Below are 16977 nucleotides of genomic sequence, written 5' to 3' on the forward strand. Positions count from 1 at the left end.
TTTGCTTCCCACTAAGTGTCCTGAGGCACAAGAGATGAAAAAGACGCAGCGATCAAAATAAGGGGCCCAGCATTTCACAATCAGATTTTCCTTACAAAATGAGCTTCATAACAGAAATAACCACGTATCAACCTGAAGAAAGGATCCGCCAGTCATCACAGCAAGCCAAAGAGCAATTAAACATCTATGGCCAGAGAAAAGCAGAAAAGAGCAGAATACAATTAGCATCCTAGATGCCTCTTGCAAATTAACACAAGTCAATAAGTGTGACTGAAAAACACCTTCCAGGATGTTGATCAGAGCAGATAAAGTATTCAACATCTACATGTATTCATCAAGTTGAGACTGCTGACCTCTGTGGTCTTATAACAACTTGAATTACCTGCTTTTTCCAGCAGTCAATCACTAGATGCAACAATTCTTCTTCTGGTCTTGATCCTGGCACAGTAATGAGAAAGTCAACATCGTGGCCCACCTTCTTGCCTCTGTCAAAAACAAAGGACAGCATGGAACTGAGATTGGAGTTCTGCTTTCAAGATCTTCCAGCATCCCTCCACACACAGATACAGACACACACTTGCTAAATACAGTTTGCAATGATACAGTGAGAGCCATGTTTTTTAAAACATATGCAAAATGAAATCTTCTATTTCCTTTATAAGGTCTGTCAATGTCCTTTGTTAGGCAATAATTTAAAGTGCTTGCTGTATTTCATCCTCATTCAGAAAAGACAGCATTTGGTAATGTGTGATGTTGTTGCTTCTTTTGTTAATCCTGGGGAAAACGGCATTTGTCTTCCTGTGAAAGAAGTCATAATCAAGATACAGATACAGATCTAGACGTGTTTTATTAATCCAAGGCAGTAACTTCTTCTGATAAGCTTGGCAGCCTTGTCACCATCTTTCATTCTGGCTTAAATTTTGATGGACATTTTAATTACAACAAAGAAGTGTCTAGTTGCAGGTAATTTCAGTCTTTCTTTGCTACAAGGATGGAATGGCTGCAATTCAGGTATTCCTTTTCACTTACAATGTAGGGATAATAAAGGTCCTTTATGTTTCAGCTTTAACAATAGCTATAATAGAATGTTTCAAACAGACAGAATATTCTAAGCACATTTCTAAACACATTTATTTATAAAGCTGTCAGGAAAAGATATCAACCTGCTACTGACAAACACATTACAGATAAAACACTCACATACCCATTTTCAGAGTGGGTAATGGTGCTCTTTCCCCTGGTAAGTATGGATAAGGTCCATTCTCCCTATCCCCTCAGCCCATAAGTGTTAAAACAGCATTAGCCAATGTCATTTGACAAGTCAGTGCGAAACACTGAAAGCCAGCTATGTGAGATGTCTTGACAACTTTGGAAGAGTGAGCCAGTAGCACCTCATGGGATCAAAAAATACATTACTGGGATATTTGAAATGTTCCCAATGAATCATATAAAGTGATTAACAAACAGAACATTATAAATGTACTAGCAAGATGTTTTGGGTTTTGTCTTCCTTAGTTGCTCAAAATAAAAGTGAGTTGTTTCCAACGTGGAAGTTTAAAACACTCTATTCTTCAGTGTTAAGGATTGTCCTCTAGGTCACAGAATCATGAAATCATAGAGTTGGAAGGGCCCCATAGGCTACTGAGTCCAACCCCTGGCTCAGTGCAGGATCTCCAGCTAAACATCCCCACCAGATAGCTCTCCTCCCTCTTTTTGAAGACATCTAGAGAAAGAGATTCCACCACCTCTCTAAACTTTTGGTTCCATCAATGAACCTCAAGAGGTTCATTGTCATCTTCAGTCAAAATCTACCCTCCTGTAACTTCAAACTGTTAGACCTGGTCCTGCCCTCTGGGTGCCAGGCATGACCCCTCCTCTCTGTGATAGCTCCAAGATGTTTAAAGAATGGGATCTTGTCATCCCTTAGTCTTCTCTTCGCCAAGCTGAACATGCCTAGCTCTTTCAATGTTTCCTTATAAGTTTTTCTATACTTCTTATCATCATTGTTGTCCTCTTCTGAGCCTGCTCCAACTTACCTATATCCTTCTTAAAATGATGCTCCCAGAACTGATCACAGTACTCTGGATGAGGCCTGACTAGTGTTGAATACAGTGGGACTTTTAATTACCTTCACTTGGGACTTCACCACGATCACATGACTTTCCCGGGAAAATGACAGTTTAAACCCCTGATTTTCCTCACATGAGATAAAGTCCTTAGAAACTATGGGACTGCACAAATTGGGAGAAAGGGGTGGCCAGAGGCCACCCCTTTCTCCCCCAGATCGTTGCCACACCACCAGCACAGTGCAGCAACGATCCGCTAGAGGTGCCATAAGCGCCCTGGAGCAGCGCTGTGCCATCCCTTGTGCGCTGCACCATGTGGGTGCTGCACATGGCAGATGTCATCATCACGGTGGATGGTAGGGCTCGGGAGCATACGAATGCACTGCTCTACTGGGCCCTACTTTCGGCCCCACGACAGCACAAATCACCGGTTTCTACTGGGCCTATCCTTCTATTAATGCAGGATTAAAATAGCATTCACCTTTGCTGCAACATCACACTGCTGGCTCATATGCTGTTTATAATCAACAATAATCCCAAGATCTTTTTGCATGTAGTACTGTTGGCCAACACATACCTCATTCTAAGCCCGGGTTTTTGTGGCCTAAATGAAGAATTTTGCATTTTAATCTGTTGAATTTCATTTTATTAATTTCTTCCTGATTTTGTAGTTCATCTAGATCCTTTTGAATTCTGTTCGTATATTTCAATGTATGAGCCATCCTGCCCAGTTTTGTGTCATCTGCCAAAGCATGAATGGTGTACAAAACAAACTCTCTTTCTATCCAAATTGTAGTAACATCACAACACACCAAAAGGCACAACAGCAACCAGTACTTGAATCACATAATATTCTTCTCTCACCATTTGGTGAGAACATATCCCACTAACTTAAAAAGTAACAAAAAGTTATGGTTGCATTGCAAAATGAATGAGGTTCATTGCTCCAGTAAGCGAGTGACTCAGGAATCAAGTAATTAATCCAGTCCAGGTCAGTCACAGTTGATCCAAGTAAGATGGAGGGAGTAACAGGATGGCCATCAGTGGATTCAGACATTGTTACAGCAAATCAGTAGTCCAGATAAACAAAGTCAGCAACAATTAAAACAGAGTAATCAGTCATAGCCAGTCCAAGGTCAAAAAAATACTAATGCCAAAGAATATTGCCAGTCAACAAGATAGAACAGTAGCAAGCAATAAAGGTGCCAGAAAGCTACTATGTGATTTGTAAGCAGCTGTCTCAAGATACCAGGTGCTTAATGAGTCAGCATCTCCTATTTAACAGTCGCTGGGAACAGCGTAGTCTCTCCTTATGTCTTCAAAGATCTTAAGAGGGCGTCTTTTTCTCCTAGGGAGTAGGGGTCCCAACTGCTTCAGACCACAGCTCCGTGCATTTGGAGAGGCGACCATCATCAGGTGCCATACATTCCTGGAAAGCTGACTCCTCTATGTCTGAATATTCCAACTCAGAGGGTGAATTATAACATATGCTTCAATTACTGTAAAATAGAAGGCAGCATGGTGTAGTGGTTTGAGTGTTGGGCTATGACTCCGGGACCCCAGGTCTGAATCCTCTCTCAGCCATGAAAACCCACTGTGTGATTTTAGGCAAGTAACACTGTCTCTGCCTCAGAGGACAGCAATGGCAAATCCCCTCTGAACAAATCGTGCCAAGAAAACCCTATGTTAAGGTTACCTTAGTGCCACCATATTTCAGAAATGATTTGAAAGCACACAACAATACTGTATTGGAAAAGGAAATAATTACTAGAAATTAGTTATACATATGTATTTACTTCCAAGCTCTTTCCAAGAGTGGAAAGGGTCTTGGTTCTGAGAAAAGTAAACCATTCACCACATTGTGCCTGAATATAGCACAATTTCTATGAAATGCTTTCAGCACTCAAAATGCACTATATAAATGCTAAGCATTTTTATTAGCTGTGTGATGACTTCAGAACCATAGGCATCATCACTGCAATATATAAAGTCATTTTCTTAAGGCATCATTGTGAGAATACCAAATGAAAAGGGAGTCGAAGTAATTATCTCTTTGGATTCAGCTCAAAGAATAGAAAGGACTCTTACCACATTTACAGTAGTTTGAGGAAGGGTTTTTCTTTTTCCCCTCCTCAAGCATATTACATATATATATATAACCAAACAGTTCACTAATGCAAAGACTTGAGCAATCTTTTTGTGGAGCATGAAGATCTGTCAGTAATTTTCACGCTCATATAGAGTCCAAATGCTTACAGGGGGAAACACTGGACATCCATCTGTGTTCTTGCCTCCAGGTAAACTATCGGCTTATTGTAACCCTCTGCCCCTTGAAGTGTAAGGAAAAGAACTAACAGAAAATTACATACCTAAAAGATTAAATGCTTACATTAACCAGATGTGTGACAAGAAAATATAAACAGAATATGTCTGCAGAGTAAATTCATGGCATTTTGGAAAGTTCTAACCTTCAGTTTGTCCTCCTCCAGAATTAAGAGCTCTCCATTCAGGGGAGAAGTTTAGATGTACAGAATTTAGAATCATCCTTTTCCAACAAATAATGATGATGATGTAGCCAATTATGTATTCCAAGATCAACTTTGACTAAAAAAAAGTATGAGTGCCCTGGCTAGGAAAAATAAGAAAAGATGACCCAATACTTATTTCACATGTCTAATTTCCTTTTCAATTTCCTCCTCCATAATTCACTGTATATAGGGATATGTGATGGTGTTTTTTATTTCCCCAGTGGTAAATTCTCGAAGTTTTGGGAACTCTAAATCTTTAGTTTGACACAGAATAGATTTTCCTTAAAATGCTTATAGTTTTGTGTTACATATGATATCCAGGACGGATATGGTGAAGTAATGGTTAGGTTTGTATTCTATTAAAATGTTCAACTCTAAAAACGGCATTTCAGATGCATTGGAAGCAATTCATCAACTACATTGGATCGCATCCTGCAATATTAAAATATTTTCTGACTTATATTTCAGAAGGCAATCCATACAGAGACCAAAATATGAAAATAGTGAATCATAAAATATTTTACTGCTAATGCAAATGTACTACAACTATTTCAAATATGCTAAAATATATTATGACAGACTACATTTCTACAGAAATAGCCAGGTTTGTTTATGATTTACATTTTTTGAGAATTGATATCTAGGCTGTATACTATGCATGCTGAACTGCACTTCCATTGAAGTCAGTAGGGCTTACACCTAAGTTGACATGCAGAGGATTATGCTTACTAAACTATAGAATAGCAGCAGGCATAACCAAAATAATTTTTGTGCAAATGAAACAAAATCTCTAAATTAACTGAGCAGCTTTTTTCTTTTACCATCCAGCTTTCTAATTCCATCTATTGGAGTTCATAAAGGAAACTAGGATATACACTTTGGCACGGATTGTGGTTGTTGTGTGACTTCAAGCCAGTTCCAAGTTAGAATGACCCTAAGACAAACCTATCACAGGGTTTTTTGACAAGATTTGCTCAGAGAAGAGGGCTGACATTATCTTCCTCTGTGGCCAAAAGAGTATGATTTGTCCATAGTCACTCAATGGATTTCCATTGCTGAGAAAGAGTATGAACTGTGACCTCCTGGATTCCTACTCCAACATTCAACCCACTACACCACATGCCCTCAGTTCAGCTTGGATTCTTAAGGACACTTCTAGAAGAAAAAAATTTCTGTCCATTGTTTCTTCTTTCATTGTGGTACAGGAGGACCACCAACCTAGGGCAATTTCCCCTCCCTTTCCCATGTTCCACCCAACAGTGTTCAGGAGGGTCCCTGACAATCTATATAAGTTTTATCTGCCCTAAATAATGAGGCCATTGTATGTACTGAACTTTATTAGCAAAGCACTCAAGAGATTAGTATCATTAAAAACATGATTATGGCTCTAATTATTAGTGTAGTCCAAGGCTGTATAGGTAGTTTAGGTAACAGAACAAGGTAATAGATAATAAAAACTAATTATGAGTATAAGAGCTATTAAAACTGATAGTTTACACATCTTGTGGTCTAAGACAGTGGCTTTTAATCTCAGGCCCTCCAGATTTTTTGAACTTTGGTTCCCAAAATGCAAGTATATGGTACCAGTCTCTGGTGCACTGGACAAAAAAATGCTGATTGCCTGCATCAGATCTGAGAAGTACTATTTTAAACTATTTTCACTTATTACAGTTGTCTTATGTGAAGCTGAAGGCTCTCACAGCTGTCATCCATAGTTTTTTGTGGGTTTCTCGGGCTATGTCTTGTTTTACAGTTGCCTTGTTTTACTTACTAACAATGAATTCTTATGGTATTATATTATTTAAATTGGTTAAACCATATTGTATTGAGATCATATGATACTGTATGGCATATAAATATTTAAATAAATTGGTGGATAAATAAAACAGAAAATTTGAACAACTCCTGTCAAAATGCAAAATAAAAACCCTTTAAAAGTAACTAACTAGAAAGCATTTCACCAATAGATGTAATTCCCACTCACTGTTTCAATTTTCAAATTTAACTTTATCGTACACTTATTTCAAAAAAATAATTGTTCATTACACAGGACTACATTACTTGTGATACATTACTTCCAACTCCCAAATGATCCATTCCTACTAGAAGCTGTTTGAGTTTACTATTTTTCTCGGTGGAACTGGCTAACATGGTAAGTCACATAGGGCTGCAATGAATTAGAAGGGTCTTCCAGACAAAGCCTGCCTCAGACATGGAACTTTTAAGGATTCCAAGCTTCCATTTCAATCCTCCTGTGTGTTTTTTTCTTTATTTTATTTTTTTTTTGACACCATTTCTCCCTTCCCCTATCTTTTGATTTACACAACTATGAGCTTGTTGTCCATGTAGACATAACTCCATCCCTTTCAACCTGGCCCTCTTGAAGAAAAAGAATATGTATCATGAGAGAGAATGTGCAGGTCAACTTTACAACTTAATGTCCTTGGTTTCTGATATCATTTGCCACAATCTTCCCGATGTGCCCACCAATGTTTGTAGGAAAGTTGTGGCACCCCTTACAGAATGTTCAACCCACTGAGGCTCTGTTCTGGTGCTTATTCATGTCTTTTTGTGCGTGTGAAGACCACTTTATTTAGCAAGGCTTTTTTTTAAAAAATGGCTTGTATTAATGAAATAATTATGCCTGTGTATGTCTTTTGTTGTTATTGTTGTTGCTGAGGTTGGTATTCTCTTTCACTCTCCACAATGAATAATGCTTCCCAGATTCACAGTCTACCCAGTGAACCCACTCTCCCCTGGATATTTAATGTTTGGTGTGTGGGCTAGCGGAAATGCATCTGGCTAAGTCCTCATAGCCTTCTAGCCTCATAGCTATGTCTTCATAGACAGACATAAGCATATGGGGATCACCTTCTAAAATTGCTAGAGGACCCCACCATAACTCTCAACAGATGATGTCATCAGTTAGTATCTGGCTGCAAAGACATAGCCAGATGTTTCCCTGATACCTTCTTCCTGTTTTTCACAATGCATCAAATGGCTGGTTGGGGGATGCAGCAGCTAAATGCAGAATCCAGAGGAAGTAAAAGGAAAGATGTAGTGCAGTTTAGTGTAATTCTACCAGTGGAACTATTACAATATGCTTCGCCATTCAGGATGTCAGTCAATGTGTAAATTTGTATATGAAATATTAGTGGTTTGATTGATGATCTGTTTTTAAATTTTTGATATTTTGTTGTTTTGAATGTGTTGTCTTGTTGTTTTATTAGTTTAAAATTTCAATAATCTGCCTTGGGAGTGGTAACACTAAAGGACAAATTGTTACCCAAAAGTCTGGCCCTCTGCACCCTTCCTCTTTCTCAGTATCAAGTTGATACCAAAAGGGATGTTTGAGGCACATAGCTGAGAGGGCACCCCCAGTGCAGGAAACTAGGGGATCCATGACCATATGTGGAGATCTAGGAGGCTCAACATGGGGGATGAACAGATTCTCTGTCAACTTTATTTCTTCAGCATTGCTGGCCAATATCCACATGCAGCTATTGAGCCATTTTTTTAAAACTCTCCGGCTTTGAAAAAGTGCTGGCTGAGTGAGGCTTTGGCCCTGGATACATCCGGGCAGAGTCATCATGGCTAGATCAGCGGTGATTTAGGTCTGATAACACCGGGGGCATCCTGGATCCTGAATTGAATGTGGAAAAGGTAAGACAGCTTATTTCTTCATCTGATAAGCTCCTATGTGTGAATGGTGATTCCCCTTGATTACAAATAAAACTACATTTGGATTTGCACTCTGAAGTTTTCTTTCTTGGAACAGGTGTACACAGGCTTTAGCTCTGCTTTTAGTTACCCAAGCCTTCTCACTGCTGTCATTTGAGCTAATTAGATTCCCCATTTGAGTATTAATTGTGGGTGCCCCCTTGGGACTCTGGCATTTGGGGTAACAAATGTATACATTTTCTTTATTTTAATACTATTAACCCCTATGTAACTTTGTAACAAAAACTCATAGCAAGTTAGTAAACCACAGTTACCTTTTGTTTATGCCTCCCCTCCCAAATTGTATCTTTAATTTTTGTAATTAATTCAGCTTTCCTCTTATTTGTGCCCTCATATGGAGCCATGCTCACTGATCATTGGGTATTTTAGAAATTGCCATCCAACAGACTGGGATGAGACCTATATAAAGTTGAACTTATTTGCTTCCACTGTATCTTTAAAAAAAAACATTAGATGTTTTTCTAGAATCTGGAAGTCTCCATCTGAGAGGGAGAGGGAAAGGATGGGTCTGGCAAAAAATATTGGGAAAGTATGCATCAGTGTCAAGAAGGCAACATATGTTGATGTGCAAAACTGAAAAATATTACTTTTAGACTACAACCGCCAGAGTGTCTTCCAAAAAATAATTTCTCCAGGCTCTGGTGTAGTGCTAGACAAAAGTGTAGATGTAGCAGATGAGTTGAACATTTGAGCATTCTTTTAAACATGATATTTATACTGTCCAGTGAAATGGACATTCATCTATTTTTACAGAAAGTAAATAAGAGCCCAATGAACTACAAAACGAACTGAGCCAAAGTTCTGGTCCAAATTAAACTGAAATCAAGGGTATACAAGACAGAACAAATGGCAGAAAGTTACTATTCCTCACCAGGTTTGATGCACACTATACACTTTCTGTTTGTTAAGGAATGGAGTAACAAAAGAAGATAGATTTGTGCCAGATGAAATCCCAGACATTTGATCATATAAGCTCTGTATCAAGCTCACCTGAGCATTTGCTACATGATCCTCATACCTTCATCTGCCAACAGGGGACAAAGATGCAAGATTGATGACAAAGCCAGAGGCAAGATTTCGTTTCATAATTCATCATGATGTATGGTCAGAAGCTACATGGAATCATGCGAGTATGGTATACTAAGGCAGAGAGTGACAAGACATCACAAAGGCTTCGTCTAAAATAATTCATTAGAAACTCAACCTGCATTCTTTATAAAGGGGAAGAAAACCTCCCTCTGCTAGGCTCTGGACTATTATAAAAGTGACATGTATTTCACAGTTAGTGTTATGTTATGTGCCTAGAGCAGAGAGGGCTACAGAACAGCAGTTTTTATAGTGTCAAATGCTGTAGCTGAAATATCATCCACTGATGTCAGTTGAGAACAAACAGATGCCAGCTGATTCCAAAGATAATCCATGTATATGGGGGGGACACCACTCCAGTAAAAAGGGCTGCCCCAAGACTTGTGTGCCATTAAATCCGATGTACTTCCCTGGACACTTTAAGTCCGGCGTATCCTTCTGGACTAATCTTTCATTCAAGACACTCAGGTATATTTTTTGCAAGGCTAATACCTGTCTTCTCTTTTTTAAAAAAAACTGGAAGCACCACTACCACTGGAGGATGCTATCTTGATGCAAATCATGAAAACAAGCACCCGTTTATTGCAGTGAAACCCAGTTGTTTTGTTCAAATGAACAGGATGATCTTTGTTCATGGTGCACATTTCTGTATAATATTATTGGCCTCTGCTGTGAAATATATTTGTTGCTGTTGTTGTTGTGTGGCTTCAACTCATTTCTGACTTATGGCATTCCGTATGGCAAACCTATTGTGGGGGTTTTCTTTGCCTTCCTCTGTACATAAGTAGTTTAGCAATGCCATCCCTTGTTAGGTTCTCCTCATAGGCCTTAACTTACTGCTTAGAACTTATCCTAAGGAAGCTCTGCTGTTCATATGCCTTTCTTCTAAATTTCAGTCTAACTTGTTTATCTTAACAGATCCTCTGACTGAGAGGTTCAAAGGTCACTATATCTAGCTCGATATCTATGCATATGTGTACATGCGTGCACTCTCTGAAATACAGATATTTTTGCCACACCACAATTTATTTGGCTATCTGAAATGTATACACCATTCTACCACTTGCATTTTATTTTCATTCCTCTTTAATCGGTTGGTGTTCCATTTAGGGCAGGCCATTAATTTCATTTCTCATTTAGGCCATTAATTTCATTTCTTAGTTCTACCACTCTCTTTCCCAAATTATCTGACAGTCAGTAGTCTTATTTATGTACTACCAGCCAGCAGTTGGCAAACCACCATCAGTTATCATTATCAACATCCCTAAGCATCTCAGATCTCTCTTCCCACTGTTTCTCTACTCCATTATTTTCAATGGTTTCAATACCTCCTTCCACCATAACCATTCACATAGTGCTAGTTGCTCTGTGCCTCATCTTTTACTAAGACACTTTTTATGCTGCACAATTCTAGGAGTTTGATCCCACTTTAACTGCCATGGCACCATTAAGAATTGTGCTGAAGGAAAGTGGAGGGGGGCACTTGGCACAGAGGAATTCATCTGCATTACTGTAGCTGGATAGACAGTACAGTACCTTCAGTCTTATATTGTTTGTGTCTAGCCATAGGGATGGAGATGGACAATTCTCCTCCAGTCATGTTGAGGGGGGCTGTATGAGCTAAAAGATGGCGGTATGAGCTAAAAGAAGAGCCCTGGTGGCGCAGTGGTTAAATGCCTGCACTGCAGCCACTCACTCAAAACATTAAGGTTGTGAGTTCAATACCAGCGAAAGAGCTCAAGCTCGACTCAGACTTGCATCCTTCCGAGGTCGCTAAAATGAATACCCAGATTGTTGGGGGCAATTAGCTTATAGTTGTAAACCACTTAGACACTGTTAGTTCAGTATGAAGCGGTATATAAATGAAACTGTTTTTGTGATGAGGGAGGACATGGACAATAATTCTGTCTGACAGAGCTACAGTACATTTGTTTTATCCAAGATCTGCTAACTTCTAAAGCAGGGGGCAGGCAAATTTTAGCCTGCTGGTCACATGTACCTCCCCCTGTGCCATTTCTGTGGCCCCCATGGCCCTATCAGGTAAAAAATAAATGCACACAAAGTTTTTTTTCAAAGACAAGTTTGCTCCCAAATGGCCCAAAGTGACTTATGGTGGTGTAGAGGACCTTTCCACCATGACTGGAGCCCCCTATGGCTCACCCAGAAATCAATGAATCGCAAAATATAAATCAAAAACCTATTTTGCACTCTAGAGGGTGCGGTGAGCATTTCCACCACATTTGGAGGTCAATTTATGCCCAGGAGATGCCCTTTTTGAAACTGGAAGTAAACAGGATGTGACTTCTAACAAGACCTCTCCTGGACCAAAAATGGTCCAGAAGCCCAAAACATGACAGGAATGCCCCCCCCCCCCAATTTCCCCTAGAGAGTATTGGGGGGCAAAATGTTTTTTACAGGAGCAATGCACTATGGCTCTCCAAGTTCTCATGCAGGGCTAATGGATCCCCCTAGCCACAGCCTTGCACGGCCTTGTTTTAAAACTACAGGAGCCCTGTCCAATATTCACAGTGGGAAAACTAGATAGGATAAATGAATTAAATGATACAAGTGAAATATTTGCCCTTTTTTCAAGGTATCTTCCTTTCTTGTGAGGACTATGGAGCAATGACTTCAAATGTATTTCAGATTATATATTCTGTTTAGTACAGATTACAGCTATTCTGTGCATCATCTACAGGTATCTGAATATACATGGAACACACAATGGAAAATGGAGCAAGAAACTGCATTTTTAATAAAAAGAACTATGAAACTTTATACTGTTATTAGGGCAAAACACACATTATACTTTCTCCCAGACCTATCACAACAAACTATTTCAAAAAAAAAAAAAAAAAAGATTCTGCACAACCAGACAAATCAGACAGAAAACCTAATACCAGCAAAGTATAAGAAAAATGAAATTGATACAAATTTAGTCTCCCTTATCCGGAATTCCAAAATACTCCAAAATCCAAAATTGTCCATATGGGGGCTGAGATAGTGACACTTTGCCTTCTGATGGTTCAACGTACACAAACTTTGTTTTGCACACAAAATTATTAAAAATATTGTGTATAAAATTACATTTGGACTATATGTGTAGGGTATATATGAAACATAAATGAATTTTATGCTTCAACCTGGGTCCCATCTCCAAGATATTTCATTATGTATATGCAAATATTCCAAAATCCAAAAAACCCCAAATCCAAAATACTTCTGGTCTCAAGCATTTGGGATAAGGGAGACTCAGTTTGTTATACCTACCAACCTAGTGGAAACCAATCAAAAAGCATTAGAGGAATATTTTTACCCTTTCTATGTCAAAATCAACAGACCACTCTCAGACTGACCTATTCTACACTGCAAGTTCCAAATTGATCCAATGACCTGCTTTCTGAGTATAAGAGTAGACACAGAATATCCTCTCCCATTCCTTTAATTTCTGGTTGTAAAATGGAATATGTGTGACACATCTGCCTCATCATTAATATAGGACTCTGACCACATCTCTGCAGTACCACTGTATTATAGCCAAAGTGTTTTAAAAAGCAAACAGTGAAAAGATTTAAAAAAAAAATGTCCACACTCTTGCAAACATTCTTACATAGTCTTAGGATATGAATCTATGCATGTATAATTGAAGGGATGTATGTCTGTGTATGTGCCTTTAAGTCCTCTGTTAATTTATAGCAACTCCATGAATTCCACAGGGTTTTATTAGGCAAAGAAAACACAGAGGGTGTTTTGTCAGTTCCTTCCTCTGAAATATAACCCACAGTACCTGGTATTTGTTGACAGTCTCCCATCCAAGTGCTAACTCGGACTGACCCTGCTCAGCTTCCAAGATCTTATGGGATCTGGTGCCTTCAGGATATTTACACCTTAACTAGGGGTAAGGCATATTAAATGTAGTGGAGCTTAACATCTGGGAAAAGATATGTTGGACTGTGCTGTCAGTCTGCAAGCCAAAATCTTTGACATATGAGTAGTCTTATTAAAGTCAATGAGACTGTTGCAGAGTGAAAAAGATAGCTGACTCAGAAATGCTTCTATTGAGGCATGTAAACATTACACTTTTAAACCCTGACCTAATGTGAAACACTGCTCCTGTTTTGGCAAGGCTTCAAGATGAAGGTTTAGTCCTGAAAGCCTCAGACTGGGTGGTTTCTATCATTGGAATTAATCCAATATTTTTTACCGTCCAAAACCAACACTATTTAAGTTTTGACTTACTAGCAACCCAGTCTCAGGATCATGTAAATAATACAACTGTACCTGGAAGTCATCCATAGAATTTCAAGCTTTTAAAGCTTATGAAATGTAACATACCAATCTGTCACTGTTTTATATGAAGTCATAAAATACATAGCTGGAGTTTTCCTTTTGCTGTCTTGGCAGATCTCGTAAAATTGCATTCCCTTCCAATCAAGCATTTTAAATGACATCATGGCAACTTCCTGCATGCATAAATTGTTGTGAGTGCCAATCAATGCTGAAGGAAGAAGGGGGGGGGGGGGGACTTCTTTCACTTGTTCAAAAAAAAGATATATACCCCAGTGAATATTGATGTGGATTCAGGACCAGCTGTACTCAGCTGAAATGTTAAGGGCATGCAGTAGGCAAATCTTTACTCTTAAAACATCTATCTGGGTTTGCATACACACAAAATAACTGTCAGCAGATTTTATCACACTCTGCAGCAAATTTCCTAACTGCTGCAGTGCCTTTGGCCATATGATAAAGCAAAGTGGACAATCCAAAATTATGACTTTTTGATACTCAGAGAGAGAGAGAGAGACAGAGAGAGAGAGAGAGAGAGATGCTGGAATATTACCAAGCAACTAAACTTTCTCTAGTATCAGAAAACATTACAGCATCAAGCCAAGCATCTGGTTGCGCAGTCAAAGCAGTTGTATATCACCCACTGTTTTGTGTTTTCTCATTCAAATCCCACTGCAGTTTCTGCCAAAAGTAGCTACACACAAGAGAGATTCAGCATAACATCACCTTAAACTGCCAGGGCTCCCTCCTATGGCATTCTGGGATATATAGTTGGGTGAGATACTTAGAAAACTCTCTGCTATAACAGTGCTTCTCAGGTTATGTGATATGGGGGAGGGGGGGCTATCAATTATTGTTTTCCAAAGGATCCACTGAATTTATGCCCATATGGTACAACTGTTTCTTTGGACTTGTCTACACAACTAAAATACTCTTCATTCAAATCAAATTAGACTGTGATCCAGCCACATACAATTTGAAGAAATTTGGACTTTTTGAGGGAGGACTCCATAAATTCCACTGAAAAGGGATTTGCGATTTTTACCAATGTATCCATAAGTATCTGCAAGGATGCATATTATCAAGGGTTGCCATACTGCCGGACCTACAAACCGGGAAAAATGTAGGACAAAATTTTCAAATGTAGGGCACACAAAAAATGTGTCCTACATTTGAAAATTTTGTCCTACATTTTCCCTCGCGATCGCAGCGGGGAGCAGAGGCCAAGCAGCGAGGGAAAGCCTCCACTTAAGGAGGCTTTCCCTCCCCACCTGGGCCCCGGGCCTCGCCACGATCGGAGGCCAGGATCGGGGCCTCACCTTCTTCCTGGCCCCCGCAGGGACCAGGAAGGAGGCGAGCAGGCTGCCAGCGATCACCAGGGCTTCACCTCCTTCTTCGCCCCCGCAGAGACCAGGAAGGAGGCGAGCAGGCCGCCGGCGATCGTCAGGGCTTCACCTCCTTCTTGGCCCCCGCAGGGACCAGGAAGGAGACGAGCAGGCCGCCGGCGATCGTCAGGGCTTCGCCTCCTTCTTGGCCCCCGCAGGGACCAGGAAGGAGGTGAGCAGGCCGCCGGCCATCGCCAGGGCTTCGCCTCCTTCTTGGCCCCCACAGAGACCAGGAAGGAGGCGAGCAGGCCGCCGGCCATCGCCAGGGCCTCGCCTCCTTCTTGGCCCCCGCAGAGACCAGGAAGGAGGCAAGCAGGCCGCCGGCCATCGCCAGGGCCTCGCCTCCTTCTTGGCCCCCACAGAGACCAGGAAGGAGGCGAGGGGGCTGCAGGGAGGTGGGGAGGTTGGCGTGGCTGTGCCCAAGAGGCGCCGCCTCCCTGCAGCCTCCTCCGCCCCAGGCCTCGCTGCCCTCCTCTTCCTCCGCGTGGCCATGCGCGGTGGAGGAGGAGGAGGGCAGCAAGGCCCCCAGGGTTGCCTAGCAACCCCACTGCAACCGGACTTTTCCCGGTTTTTGACGGCACCCGTGCCGGGACCAGGCAGGTGCCGCCAAAACCGGGAAAAACCCGGTTGCAGCCGGGTTATGGCAACCCTAATATTATCAAACGTAGTTGTCTTCACATGGATTCTGCCCCTCACCACTTGCATTTTCCCCAAGGAAACCATCTTCACAATCCCATGGTATTTTAAACATTTATTTAATTTACCTACAATAGCCAATTTTTACGTCCATACAGACCATTGAGCGGAAGGTATGGCTGAGATTGAGGAGCTTCCAAGTTCCAATCACCTTGCAGTGTATCCCACTTTTAACACTGTAGTTTAAAAGTGGGTCTGGGTATAGTTTGTATACCCTGATCTAGAATTTCTTACCATTACAGACTCAGCTGTTGTTAATATTGTGTATGTACTGGAAGCTCACAGGTCTTTGTCAGCCCATTTGAGGAATTAATTTTTTATACACACACACACACACACACACACACACACACTAACTGGCATACTTGTACACTCATAGACAGTTTCCCTTTCCTGAGAGTATAAATCCCCTCCTTTTTTTGTTGGACTGTAACTCCCAGCACCCCTAGCCAATAAAAAAGGATGCTGGGAGCAGCACAGTTCTCACCCCCTGCTTTACTTTTAAAACCTATCTTCATTGTTTAACATTTATCAAAGCTGTTTAATATCTGAGGTTCCCTGTTAGTACACAATCAGGTAAGCAGAATTATTGAATTATATAACACAGTAGTGGGAAGCTCAAGCCACTGATAGATTTTCTCGAACATTAACCAAGTGATCGCTTCAGTTTAATTAATAATGTACCACTGGAAAAGAGAAAGGCCAGCTGCATAAAAATTATTTACTGAAATAAGTGGACAATGTTCGTGGTTATTAATTATGAAAGCTCTGTATTCTAAAAGCCTCACTTTATGGAGCTGTTTGTTGCACTTAACATTTTTAACAACTGGTAAAAAAAGAGCTTTCAACCATGGCAATTTACTTTTACTAGTTCAGCTTTTTATTATTGTTAATATCCAAAAGAGAGTTGTTTGTTTTAGAATTATATTTCTATTCTCCTTAGCCAGAATCTCATTAATATATATAAACTAATAAGTCTGAGCTATTTTGTTTTATTGTGGAGGAAGTAGGAGGAAGACATTTTTCTTTAATGAAGGGCTAGTAAAAGAAACAAATTATTTAATGGCAGCAGTATTTGCTGGGTTAATGCCTTCTTGTTGGTTGGGTGAAGAGTGCCTTCCATTCAGGCTCTCTCCACCTCATTTGATCATTTCTAATGAATTATTTCATTGTCCTGAAACTTCTTTG

At 40.2% G+C, this 16977-nt stretch overlaps 1 protein-coding gene across 1 annotated transcript in view; it reads right to left on the reverse strand.

Annotated features, from left to right (window-relative positions):
- The window catches only part of DNTT (DNA nucleotidylexotransferase), a 157718-nt gene that overhangs the window by 58397 nt on the left and 82344 nt on the right, over positions 1 to 16977 (reverse strand). The window contains exon 8 of the mRNA XM_089508345.1: positions 383 to 485. Within this exon, the coding sequence (XP_089364471.1) occupies positions 383 to 485 (103 nt within the window). The remainder of the gene's footprint in view (positions 1 to 382; positions 486 to 16977) is intronic.

This window comes from Sceloporus occidentalis, unplaced genomic scaffold (assembly GCF_023333645.1).
Source record: "Sceloporus occidentalis isolate IW3139 unplaced genomic scaffold, rSceOcc1.0.p SCAF_2, whole genome shotgun sequence".
Classification (NCBI taxonomy): domain Eukaryota; kingdom Metazoa; phylum Chordata; class Lepidosauria; order Squamata; family Phrynosomatidae; genus Sceloporus; species Sceloporus occidentalis.